The 13,319-nt window shown below is 43.9% G+C and overlaps 1 protein-coding gene across 1 annotated transcript in view; it reads left to right on the top strand.

The window, feature by feature from the left end:
• LOC311102968 (cysteine-rich motor neuron 1 protein-like) overlaps positions 1-13,073 on the top strand; it is a gene marked incomplete at its 5' end in the record, with an annotated part of 48,184 nt that extends 35,111 nt beyond the window's left edge. The window contains 8 exons of the mRNA XM_084144475.1: positions 372-493; positions 3,483-3,695; positions 3,930-4,145; positions 5,546-5,767; positions 6,204-6,392; positions 12,099-12,221; positions 12,512-12,702; positions 12,814-13,073. Coding sequence (XP_084000601.1) covers positions 372-493; positions 3,483-3,695; positions 3,930-4,145; positions 5,546-5,767; positions 6,204-6,392; positions 12,099-12,221; positions 12,512-12,702; positions 12,814-12,999 — 1,462 coding nt within the window. The 3' untranslated portion in view covers positions 13,000-13,073. The remainder of the gene's footprint in view (positions 1-371; positions 494-3,482; positions 3,696-3,929; positions 4,146-5,545; positions 5,768-6,203; positions 6,393-12,098; positions 12,222-12,511; positions 12,703-12,813) is intronic.
• Between the last annotated feature and the right edge of the window lie 246 nt (positions 13,074-13,319).

Raw genomic sequence — 13,319 nt, 5'->3', positions numbered from 1 at the left:
CATGCTAGGTAGTGCTAGGTATCGACAGCCAATCCAGTGGGGATTGGAAGCTATAGTGAGCTTCGATTGGTCAATTGAGCCATGATATTGCTGACTATTTGCATAAAGTTAATATTTCCCCAACTTAAGTCCCGCCTGTTCATGCTCCCACGCCATGTTCGTATCACCCAACGGACCCCAGCCCACTTCGCTTCCCATCACTTTTCTTCCATTGAAGATGAATGGCCTTCTTCGTTTCATCGCCCGACATCATCCCTAGTGGACATGGGCTATCCAATTTAGATACTGTAGCGTAAACTGTATAAATAATGAATAACTGATGTTAACCTCTCTCTCTGTCTCTCTCCCTCTCTTCCTCTCTACCCCATCAGAAAGAACAAGCATGGTTGTGATATCTGTCGCTGTAAGAAGTGTCCAGAGTTACCTTGTGACAAAGCCTGTCCAATAGGCTTCCAGCAGGACGAGTTGGGCTGTCTGAAGTGCCAGTGCAGAGGTGAGTGCCATCTATTGATAACCTTTGATACTTATGCATTCATCATTTTCCCAAACTCTCTCCTCTCTTTCCCTGTCAGACTTGGAGAACCACTAATGTTTTAACTATTGTCTGTAAATTTTTTGCTCTTTCTAACTATTATACTCATAGAGGGTTGTCTGGATAGTCTCTTGCTGCCAGACTTGTTCTGAAGAAACCTGGAACGGCTATCTGGGGTCGAGGCTATCTGGTTGTTATTCTTGTTCTCATCATAGTCAGTTACTTCTGTTGACTTTTGTTTTGGGGGAAGTTGAGGACAGAGATAATCACTGAGGATGTGTCCTAAAAGGCACCCTAATGAAAATGTACCCTTAATCTAGTATAAACTAATGTATAGAATGTATTATACAAGAGACAAAATTCACAAATTCTACAGCACAATGGAAGAGCCATGTCTTAAGTGTAGAACTAATAATGACTGAATAATCCATGCTTTATGGGAATGCTGTAAAGTACAATAGTTATGGGCAGATCTAGAAAGTTGTCTGTCAGAAGTATTACAGTGTAAACTTACTTTTAATCCATCGGTCTGCATATTTCAAGACATGGCATATGGGGGTATAGTGAGATACCCAATAGCCTGGACGATTCTTTTTCCATCACTCATCTTGAAAAAACGTATACTAAAATCCATCAATCCGCCATCATTAACACAATGGAAAAATCTAATGATTTATTATTTAAATCTTTAAATAGCATGGGCGACCGAGAAAAACAAATAGGTACAATTTAAGGCTAAGAGGCAAACAATAATGCAGGCAGTAGGGATGGGGGTGTGAGCATGCGGGTCTGGGCAGATGAGATGTAGTCGTTGTTTGTGTGTGTCTGTAAGTTGTTGTTCGTATGTATACGTTTGTATCTGAAGTAAAAAATGAAAAATGAAATATTAGAGAGAAATAAAATAAAAGGCACCCTATTCCCTATATAGTGTATTTCTTCTGTAGTACAGTTGTGGTCAAAAGTTTTGAGAATGACACAAATATAAATTTTCACAAAGTCTGCTGCCTCAGTTTCTATGATCGCAATTTGCATATACTCCAGAATGTTATGAAGAGTGATCAGATGAATTGCAATTAATTGCAAAGTCCCTCTTTGCCATGAAAATGAACTTAATCCCCCAAAAAACATTTCCACTGCATTTCAACCCTGCCACAAAAGGACCAGCTGACATCATGTCAGTGCTTCTCTCGTTAACACAGGTCAGAGTGTTGATGAGGACAAGGCTGGAGATCACTATGTCATGCTGATTGAGTTATAATAACAGACTGGAAGCTTTAAAAGGAGGGTGGTGCTTGAAATCATTGTTCTTCCTCTGTTAACCATGGTTACTGGCAAGGAAACACGTACCGTCATCATTGCTTTGCACAAAAAGGGCTCCACAGGCAAGGATATTGCTGCTAGTAAGATTGCACCTAAATCAATCATTTATCGGATCATCAAGAACTTCAAGGAGAGAGGTTCAATTGTTGTGAAGAAGGCGTCAGGGCGCCCAAGAAAGTCCAGCAAGCGCCAGGACCGTCTCCTAAAGTTGATTCAGCTGACACCACCAATGCAGAGCTTGCTCAGGAATGGCAGCAGGCAGTGTGAGTGCATCTGCACGCACAGTGAGGCAAATACTTTTGGAGGATGGCCTGGTGTCAAGAAGGGCAGCGAGGAAGCCACTTCTCTCCAGGAAAAACATCAGGGACAGACTGATATTCTGCAAAAGGTACAGGGATTGGACTGCTGAGGACTGGGGTAAAGTCATTTTCTCTGATGAATCCCCTTTCCGATTGTTTGGGGCATCCGGAAAAAAGCTTGTCCGGAGAAGACAAGGTGAGCGCTACCATCAGTCCTGTGTCATGCCAACAGTAAATCATCCTGAGACCATTCATGTATGGGGTTGCTTCTCAGCCAAGAGAGTGGGCTCACTCACAATTTTGACTAAGAACACAGCCATGAATAAAGAATGGTACCAACACATCCTCCGAGAGCAACTTCTCCCAACCATCCAAGAACAGTTTGGTGACGAACAATGCCTTTTCCAGCATGATGGAGCACCTTGCCATAAGGCAAAAGTGATAACTAAGTTGCTCGGGGAACAAAACATCGACATTTTGGGTCCATAGCCAGGAAACTCCCCAGACCTTAATCCCATTGAGAACTTTGTGGTCAATCCTCAAGAGGCGGGTGGACAAACAAAAACCCACAAATTCTGACGAACTCCAAGCATTGATTATGCAAGAATGGGCTGCCATCAGTCAGGATGTGACCCAGAAGTTAATTGACAGCATGCCAGGGCGGATTGCAGAGGTCTTGAATAAGAAGGGTCAACACTGCAAATATTGACTCTTTGCATAAACTTAATGTAATTGTCAATTAAGGCCTTTGACACTTATGGAACGCTTGTAATTATACTTCAGTATACCATAGTAACATCTGACAAAAATATCTAAAAACACTGAAGCAGCAAACTTTGTGAAGACCAATATTTGTGTCATTCTCAAAACCTTTGACCACGACTGTAGTGTACGATATAGGGAATAGGGTGGCATTTGGTGTTTTTGAAGCCCACCTGTTGGTGCATCCAGAGGGCAGGCTGGGGTCATCTCCTCCACATATATCTATTATTGATACTCCTCTTGTGTTCTGCTGTGATTTGCACTAAATAATTAAATCATTGTGAAAAATGAATGAGCGCTGAAAACTCCTCTCCTTTAATGAGAAAAACTTTTTAATCTGTGTCCCTTTTGAATTGGTGAAAATTGGCATCCATCCTGTATGGCTCAGAGTCTCAGACAGGAGTTTAATCAAGGTGGGTTTTTTTCTCTCCCTGGTATTGATCTGGTCATGGTTGGCCCCTGCTCTGGAAAGCCAGTCAGTGATTGGTCCTTCCTAACACTGTTCTTTATGGGTTATGCTGGTAGTTGTATCTATAAAACCTTTCCTCTCTCCTCTGTCCCTCTTCCAGACCAGAGCTCCTCGTCAGTGGCCCCGTCAGTGAAGAAGGTTTCCTGTCTGTCCATGGATGGAAGACGGCACGAGAACAAAGAGAACTGGCACGATGGCTGCCGGGATTGCTACTGCCACAGCGGCAGGGAGATGTGTGCCCTCATCTCATGCCCCGTGCCAGTCTGCGACAGCCCTGCCATATGGGCCGGACAGTGCTGCCCATCCTGCCCAGGTAGAAAACAACCAAATGAAATAAGGAAAAAACAGTGCAGATAGGCTAGTTGGTGTGTATACCTGAAATCATCTAAAACAACCCAAACTGAAACAGATATTGCCCATTTTCCCATCCTCCTCATTGTTTCATATAATAGATAATGTTGATAATATAGTACATACTAATGAAAAAGCTGTTTCCAATATGTTTCACCTTTGACCCTGTGCTCTCTCTTCCGTCCTCCTCCCTCAGAGGAGCCCAGCTCCCACAAGCCAGACCTGGGGGACTCGTCAGTGTGTCTGGCCCCGGGGGGAGAGTACTTTGTGGAGGGGGAGACGTGGAACATCGACGCCTGCACCCAGTGCACCTGTCACAGTGGGCGTGTCCTGTGTGAGACAGAGGTGTGCCCGCCCCTGCTCTGCCAGAGCCCAATCAGAACACAAGACTCATGCTGCCCCCACTGCCCAGGTGAGTTTGAGCAGCCATTGGTTATTCGAGTTGGCTTTGAAACACTATTGGTCTTTGAGTCTCTATATATCTGAGTCTGTCTGGCAAGAATAGTCTGTATGATGTATTATTTTATAATAGAGAGTGGCGGCCTCATCATTAAACGCAGCATAAGCCCTAAGCCGTATATAAAGGTAGTGGTGAAGGTCATAGTGCCTCAAGGTTTTCTTGACTGAGCTGAGGTCCTTAAGGTAACTAAGTATAGCTGCTCAGACCTGGCATTGAGAGAGATGCTATTTTAATGTTTTTTTATTTGTCTTGGCCCTATTTCCACTACAACAATACAGCAGCAGCAGCAGCGAGAGAGAGAGAGAGAGAGAGAGAGAGAGAGAGAGAGAGAGAGAGAGAGAGAGAGAGAGAGAGAGAGAGAGAGTGAGAGAGAGAGAGAGAGAGAGAGAGAGTAGTGAGAGAGGAGAGAGAGAGAGAGAGAGAGAGAGAGAGAGAGAAGAGAGAGAGAGAGAGAGAGAGAGAGAGAGAGAGAGAGAGAGAGAGAGAGAGAGAGAGAGAGAGAGAGAGAGAGAGAGAGAGAGAGAGAGAGAGAGAGAGAGAGAGAGAGAGAGAGAGAGAGGGAGAGGGAGAGAGAGAGAGAGTGAGAGAGAGAGAGAGAGAGAGAGAGAAGAGAGAGGGAGAGGGAGAGAGAAAAAGAATAAGAATGAATAATGCATAAGTTATGAAGCTCTAGACATGCTAGACATGAATAGTGCATTAGAAAACATAGACATGACAAACCAAACGTGAAACAGACAGCAGTGCTTTGGGCCTCTGTCACTGTAAAACACAGTGTAAGAGGACAGAGATGCCTGGAAGGCCACCAACTCAACTCTCACATGGATATTTGGGTTGTTTCCATCTCTTAAGCTGTTTGTTTGAGATGTTTTAGCTGAATAAACCAAAGATGCAAAGATGAACATTCTACCGTTTGAATGTCTTCAATATTTTAAGCCCTGTATTGTGGGTTTTAATAGCTGCTCCAAGAGCTACAGTCATGTTTAAAGAAAATATATAACTATTTAAAAGCATACCTGACTGAGTGAAGAAATGTATTCACTGTGTGTTCAGTGCAGTCAGTTGAACCTGTGTGTATGTTTATGTTTGTTTGTGTGTGTGTGTGTGCATGCATTCCTTCCTTCCTGCCTGCACCTGTGTGTGTGGGTGTGTGTGTGTGTGTGTGTGTGCATGCGTTCCTTCCTTCCTGCCTGCACCTGTGTGTGTGGGTGTGTGTGTGTGTGTGCATGCGTTCCTTCCTTCCTGCCTGCACCTGTGTGTGTGTGTGTGTGTGTGCCTGCGTTCCTTCCTTCCTGCCTGCACCTGTGTGTGTGTGTGTGTGTGTGTGTGTGTGTCTCTCCCTCTCTCCTCTATAGATGAGCCCATCACCCCCCATTCTCCCAGCAATGACAGCTTACCCAGCTACTGCAGGAATGAGGAGGGGGACATCTTCCTGGCAGCAGAGTCCTGGAAGCCCAACACCTGCTCCAGCTGTGTGTGTCTGGACGGCCAGATCAGCTGCTTCTCAGAGTCCTGCCCGCCCGTTGGTTGTGCCAGGCCCGTGCTGCGCAAAGGACAGTGCTGCCCCTACTGCCTCGGTATGCTGCACACACACACACACACACACACACACACACACACACACACACACACACACACACAGGCATACACACACACACACACACAGATCATTTGACCTACCTGTACGATAGACAATGTGGGGCGATAACCAGAGAAGTGTTCACATGATACATGGGTTGAGGCTTATCATTACCTAAGCCCGAACTCTAACCTGATAAGGTGGTGTGTTTGCACACCAATGTTTGAAACCACAAACATAGTTATTAAATGTGTGAAATTGTATTGTATTATATTCATCCCTATCAGTGAGTTGGCCTTGCGTGCTTGCCTGTGTGCGTGCTTGCCTATATGTTTGTGTGTGTGATTGTGTGTATTTATTGAATGAGTATCTTCCATATGTTTTCTTGTCTTGGAGGTGGATCCTATTTGATCTTCTCCTATGTCTCCTGGCAGATGCCACCCCGAGAGCCGTGTGCCACTTCAATGGGAAGACGTATGCAGACGAGGAGCGCTGGGACATAGACAGCTGTACACACTGCTACTGCCTTCAGGGACAGACCCTCTGCTCTACTGTCAGCTGCCCCGCCCTGCCATGCCACCAACCCACCATAGTGGAGGGCAGCTGCTGCCCCATGTGTTCAGGTGTGTGTTGGCGTTCAGTCTCATTGACTCTAATGACTTCCTTCTCCCTCAAACGCACACGCACACACACACCCTTGCAAAATATGCTTTTTCTGGTCATCAATATTGCTGCTATGTATTCACTTCACTATTTTGAAATAAGGACTATAGAAGAGTGCAGACGGCCTCCCATTGTTGGTATGTATAGGTCATTATCAGTAAAACGTCACAATATGGTGCAGAGTGTTCGATTTGGCTGCTGGGGGTCAAGTAGACCCCCAGATCCGCAAACCATTGACAACTACGTGCCGTTTTCAAGGGATTTTTAAATCAGTATTATAACTATTTGGTTTTAATATCATCACCTCTTGAAGAGCATAGTCAGAACTACACATTTCTGATTATTCCACATTTAGCTCTATCATCAGAGTTATACAGCAAGTAACTGCATGCTTTTCATGATAAGTAAACATCAATTGATCATGTAATTTCAGATACGTGAGTGTAGCCTATCCATTTTGGCATGTAGCTAGCCAGCTAGCTAAGCAAACAACGTGCAATTTAGCTTGCTTCATCTGAGATTAGGCTTTTGGAAAGAGCTTGCCATCGGCAAGTCCCCGTCCTGGTAAAAATGGTTAATCGGAATACTGTCATCACCACTATAGATGGCAAGCAAATTAAACAATATTTGGATATAGCCATATAGTTTATCCCCTGAAAGTTAGCTTGTTAACTAGCTATATTGACGTGATCTGTTGTTAGCTAGCTAGCCAATTTGAGGTGGTCTATCAATCAATGTAGCCTATAATGTCTGTCAGCAGCAATCATGATTAAACACTCTTAAAAGCAATGTTGAAAAGGGGATAACATTAGCTAACTTTGCTAGGTAAGCCTACGTTGGTTGGCGAAAAAAGGACATTAGGTCTACTTAAGGGCAAATGCGCCCTTCTGGTGCTTGACAGGCAGAGGCCACTAAGGATGTGAAATAACCTAAACCACTCATACTTGTCATGTATAGTTCACTTTTATTTTATTTAACTCAAATATCCAATTAATGGTGGCCAATATTGAGAGATATCGTGAGGCTACCCTCACGTATCTGAAATTACATGATCAATTGATGTTGACTGATCATGAAAAGCATGCAGTTATTTGCTGTATAACTCTGATGATAGAGCTAAATGTACGCAATTGTTTTTTGAATGATTAGGGTTTGACTGGTGATGTCTAGTAAATTAGCATGCTTTGCTTAGGCTAGGATAATGGCATTGATAATAGCTCCCTCTCTGTTCTCTCTCACCGCCCGGCCCTGGATCGATGAGATGCAGTAGCAGTGTAATTAGCTTTGAGGAGAACTACTTTATCTTCGCTAGATTGTGCCAACCTGTCACTCCAAGCAGACTATAGCAAATGTTCAAAGTATTTGAACGAAAACAAAAACTATTTGAACCCAGGTCTTCTGCATTGCCCCCATAATGACAGCCACGCTTGTGGTGCCCAACAATAGCTGATTGAACAGTTGGAGAAGAGGGCTGATGAAGATCAGACAGAGTAATTGAATCCCTTATTGTGATTGGCTGGAGAGTAAATACAAAATGTCCCCTCTCTTCTCAGATTCAGGCTCAACTAATGAAAAGCCGAAGGTCACTAACTCACTGCAGCTCGCTCACCGAAAATGTTCCCGAAAATCTACCAAGTTTCAATACCAGGAATGAAACTGATATTTAGTAATGATAGAGGAACCATCTTTGATCGCCAAAGACATTGTTGTGAATTGCGAAACAGGCCGTTCATAAATTCAGAGCGTTATCATGTTCCTCAATGAATTCAGCACATTTCAGCAGTAAGGCTATCTTATTACAATAGGCCATCTCGACACAGAGCACACTCAGGACGCACAGAGCGCACCCCGACTATAGCGTTGTCGAATCATACAAACTTTGTGTAACGGCGGTCAAACTAAAGTCAAATGACCAAAGTTGCTAAGCTTGCTAGATAACCTCCTTCAACGAATGACAGAATATCTCCTATATTTGGCAAAATCGAATTGGTGATTATACAGATAGAAGATCAGCTCATGAATAACAGGGAGATAAAAATATTAAATAGTTTAAATATCAAGGTACAGTGGCTTACGAAAGTATTCACCCCCCTTGGCATTTTTCCTATTTTGTTGCCTTACAACCTGGAATTACATTTTTTTTGTTTTTTTGGGTTTGTATCATTTGATTTACACAACATGCCTACCACTTTGAAGATGCAAAGTATTTTTTATTGTGAAACAAACAAGAAATAAGACAAAAAAACAGAAAACTTGAGCGTGCATAACTATTCAGCCCCCTCCCAAAGTCAATACTGTCAGTGTTGGTGTGGGTGCGTGGAGAGGAGTCAGACGCAGGACGCATAAGCTAAGTCGAACAGGACTTTACTAGATGCACAACCAGTACAAAATAAAGTGCCTCTAACGAGGAGGCAAAACGACAACGCAACCCAGTGCGTATTAATAGCAATGCCAGAGTACTGCACAGGATACCACCAACAGACAGGAACTAAAATAACACACAACTAACGAACACAACCACAGGAAACTTATAAGGCACATAATCAAGACCAAACGGACACAGGTGTAACAGACAGACCAAACCAAACGAACATCGAAACATTCAACGGTGGCAGCTAGTACTCCGGGGATGACGAACGCCGAAGCCTGCCCGAACAAGGAGGAGGAGCAGCCTCGGCAGATTCCGTGACAAATACTTTGTACCGCCACCTTTTGCAGCAATTACAGCTGCAAGTCTCTTGGGGTATGTCTCTATAAGCTTGGCACATCTAGCCACTGGGATTTCTGCCCATTCTTCAAGGCAAAACTTCTCCAGCTCCTTCAAGTTGGATGGGTTCCGCTGGTGTACTGCAATCTTTAAGTCATACACAGATTCTCAATTGGATTGAGGTCTGGGCTTTGACTAGCCCATTCCAAGACATTTAAATGTTTCCCCTTAAACCACTCAAGTGTTGCTTTAGCAGTATGCTTAGGGTCATTGTCCTGCTGGAAGGTGAACCTCCGTCCCAGTCTCAAATATCTGGAAGACTGAAACAGGTTTCCCTCAAGAATTTCCCTGTATTTAGCGCCATCCATCATTCCTTCAATTCTGACCAGTTTCCCAGTCCCTGCCGATGAAAAACATCCCCACAGCATGATGCTGCCACCCCCATGCTTCACTGTGGGGATGGTGTTCTCGGGGTGATGAGAGGTGTTGGGTTTGCGCCAGACATAGCGTTTTCCTTGATGGCCAAAAAGCTCAATTTAAGTCTCATCTGACCAGAGTACCTTCTTCCATATGTTTGGGGAGCCTCCCACATGCCTTTTGGCGAACACCAAACGTGTTTGCTTATTTTTTTCTTCAAGCAATGGCTTTTTTCTGGCCACTCTTCTGTAAAGCCCAGCTCTGTGGAGTGTACGGCTTAAAGTGGTCCTATGGACAGATACTCCATTCTCCGCTGTGGAGCTTTGCAGCTCCTTCAGGGTTATCTTTGGTCTCTTTGTTGCCTTTCTGATTAATGCCCTCCTTGCCTGGTCCATGAGTTTTGGTGGGCGGCCCTCTCTTGGCAGGTTTGTGGTGCCAAATGAATAATGGATTTAATGGTGCTCCGTGGGATGTTCAAATTTGTTTATATCCCAACCCTGATCTGTACTTCTCCACAACTTTGTCCCTGACCTGTTTGGAGAGCTCCTTGGTCTTCATTGTGCCGCTTGCTTAGTGGTGTTGCAGACTCTGGGGCATTTCAGAACAGGTGTATATATATACTGAGATCATGTGACAGATCATGTGACACTTAGATTGCACACAGGTGGACTTTATTTAGCTAATTATATGACTTCTGAAGGTAATTGGGTGCACCAGATCTTATTTAGGGGCTTCATAGCAAAGGGGGTGAATACATATGCACGCAACACTTTTCCGTTATATATTTTTTCGAATTTCTTGAAACAATTTTTTTGTTTGTTTTTCACTTCACCAATTTGGACTATTTTGTGTATGTCCTTTACATGAAATCCAAATAAAAATCCATTGAAATTACAGGTTGTAATGCAACAAAATAGGAACAACGCCGAGGGGATTGAATACTTTTGCAAGGCACTGTATCTTAACGGGGACCAACTCTGTTTAAAACATATCCATATATTCTCTCATAGCGTTTGTTGATCACACATTCTCTGCCGAAGCGCTCGTATGGGCAGCAAGTATGGGAGACCGGGGATGCTTGTAACACTTTTTGCATTTTCGTCAATTTCTCAGAGATTGTTTGAGCTACTACATTCAAAATGTGATAGGAACAACTTCCACCTGTCTGTTACAAATTGGTATAGGTATTATCTCTCTAAATAAAACAAATACAAGGAGTGAAATGTTGCAATTTCCCCCACCTCCTGGGTCAGATGTAACAGGGCTTGGAGTGAAATGTAACAGTTTGAAGAAATGCATGTGTGTGAGAGAGTTTGAGTGAGAGAGTTGTGTGTGTGTGTGTGAGTGATTAACCCTCCATTAACTGCCTTTCTCAACTAAACAACAACATCTGAACTAAACAACTGAATGTTTGTTTGTGTGTGTGTGTTTGAGAGAGACAGAGCGGTGGTGTGTGAGAGTGAATGTTGGACATGTTCTTACAACTAACCCAGACCCTCAATTTTATCTACATGTTAAAACCTTAGCATTGCTAAATTACATTAAAAACCTGGTTATAAACCTGGTATATGTTTGGTGAATCTAACTACAAAGCAGTTGATGCCATCACAAAAACAAACAAACAATTACATTCTTACCTCCAAATCTGCAGAATCTATTAGTCTTGCTTTGTCACATGAGGGTTGACGACTAAACTGAGCATGTGCACAGTGAGTCACATGATTCTAGCTTGTTCCTGATTGGAGATATTGAGAGTGTTATAACTATCCCGTGTTACAACCATCCCCGGTCTGCCCTACGGGGAAAATGTTATCACGATATTTTGACATGCATAGGCAAGAGAAGTGCTTTAATAATGCAATCTATGGATTACAAAATAAAGTTAGGAATTTTTATGCGAGACAGGATTTAGGATTTGGGGTTTCAGTACGATTTGGGGTTTCAGTGGGATTGGGACTGGATAGGAAAATAGCCTAAGCTCTAGGACAGGATAGAGTTTTCCCTCATTCCTTTATGAATTGTTAACAGACTTCATGTCTGTGACAGAGATGCCTATGTAGTGAATTGTGCATAGGCCTATCAAATGTGTGACTGTCTGAAGAGTCACAATGACAGCTCAATGAGGCACACATTATTTTATAGGCTGTAGGGGTTTCCTGTAGGGTTTATTAACTGCATTCGGGTCGCGTGTGCAGTCTGGCACTGTCAATTATCTGTGTGCTTTGAATTTATGGTGACTTTGTGTGAAGTAAATCCGCTAGGCTAAAGGCTTCCATGAGACAACCTGTTTGGATAATGTGCTATTATATTTTTTGCTAATCTGATGCTGCGCGTGTTGTGTATTTTGTGGAATTGCATTAGTGGCGACATTGTAATTTCCCGGGTCTTGTCATTTAATTTTTTCAGGAAATGTGAAGAGTGTTCCCAGTTACCGATGTTAATCCCTACTCACCACATATTTCAATATCACTCCTTCTAATTCCTCCCTCTCTCTCTCTCTCTCTCTCTCTCTCTAACCGTGTTTTTCCATATTATGTTACAGAGATGTACGCACCAGCCCCCACCAACATGCCCATCGAGAAGACTGACCAGCACAGAGACAGGAAGCAGCACCAGCCTGCCTGGCCCACCCGCAGTGAGAACGACATCATGCCCCAGTTCAGAGGTCAGAGTTCAAATCAAACACTTCCTGCTCTGATAAATAGACACATGCGCACACACACACACACTGTCTGTCTCCTCAGTGCTGCTGTAGCTGCTAAATGTTTCTGCTGTCGTCCATATGTAACTCTTCATCTCCCCACCTGGAGCAGAGTCTGCTGTTTCCTTTTAACCGCTACATATAAAGGCAAATCCTACACTGCACCAATCGCCAGTTAATGGATAATATATTAACATCTTGTGATACAGACTTTTTTGGTGTCTCATAATGTTTGTGTGCTGCCTCTGTCACAGGGAACTTTGGTAGTCTCCAAATGCCCTATCTGGATGGGAAGACCCCAGTGCCCAGAGAGGACACCATGCTGCACTCTGTGGCATGGGTGGCACTGCCCATCATCATGATGCTGTTCACCATCACAGCTCTGCTCTACATCAACCAGAAGAAGCAGTGGATCCCCGTGCTCTGCTATCGCACCCCCACTAAGGTAGGGGGAGCCATTACCCACATGTATGCCTTGTTGGTTTCTGTACTGCTTTACTGCAGGCTGTGTGTTGTTGTTGTTGTAATATGTAATGTGTGTGTGTGTCCTCTGCAGCCCACCTGCCTCAACAACCAGCTGGTATATGTGGACAGCCAGAAAGGCACCAAGGTGCAGGTGGACAGTTCGCAGCGCATGCTCCGGATTGCCGACCCTGACTCCAGGTACAGCGGTTACTACAGCATGCAGAAGCAAAACAACCTCAACAACCTGCAGGCTGACAATTTCTACCAGACTCAGTGAGACAGAGAGACTGGCCTCACCTGGCCCCGCCTCGTGTCCAGTACTCAGCAGTCAGCAAGCAGCCAAAGAAAGAGAGAGAGAGAGAGAGAGAGAGAGAGAGAGAGAGAGAGAGAGAGAGAGAGAGAGAGAGAGAGAGAGAGAGAGAGAGAGAGAGAGAGAGAGAGAGAGAGAGAGAGAGAGAGAGAGAGAGAGAGAGAGAGAGAGAGAATTACCTACAGTACCGTCACAACAACTATTACTTACCACAGATGGACGGAAAAATTACACCAAACCTATCAATGACAAAAGAACTAGCAAAGACAGTTAAATGACAGTATCCT

This window comes from Coregonus lavaretus (assembly GCF_964263955.1).
Source record: "Coregonus lavaretus genome assembly, chromosome: 27".
Lineage (NCBI taxonomy): Eukaryota > Metazoa > Chordata > Actinopteri > Salmoniformes > Salmonidae > Coregonus > Coregonus lavaretus.
The sequence above is the reverse complement of the archived record's forward strand: the minus strand, read 5'-3'. Positions and strand labels throughout refer to the sequence as shown.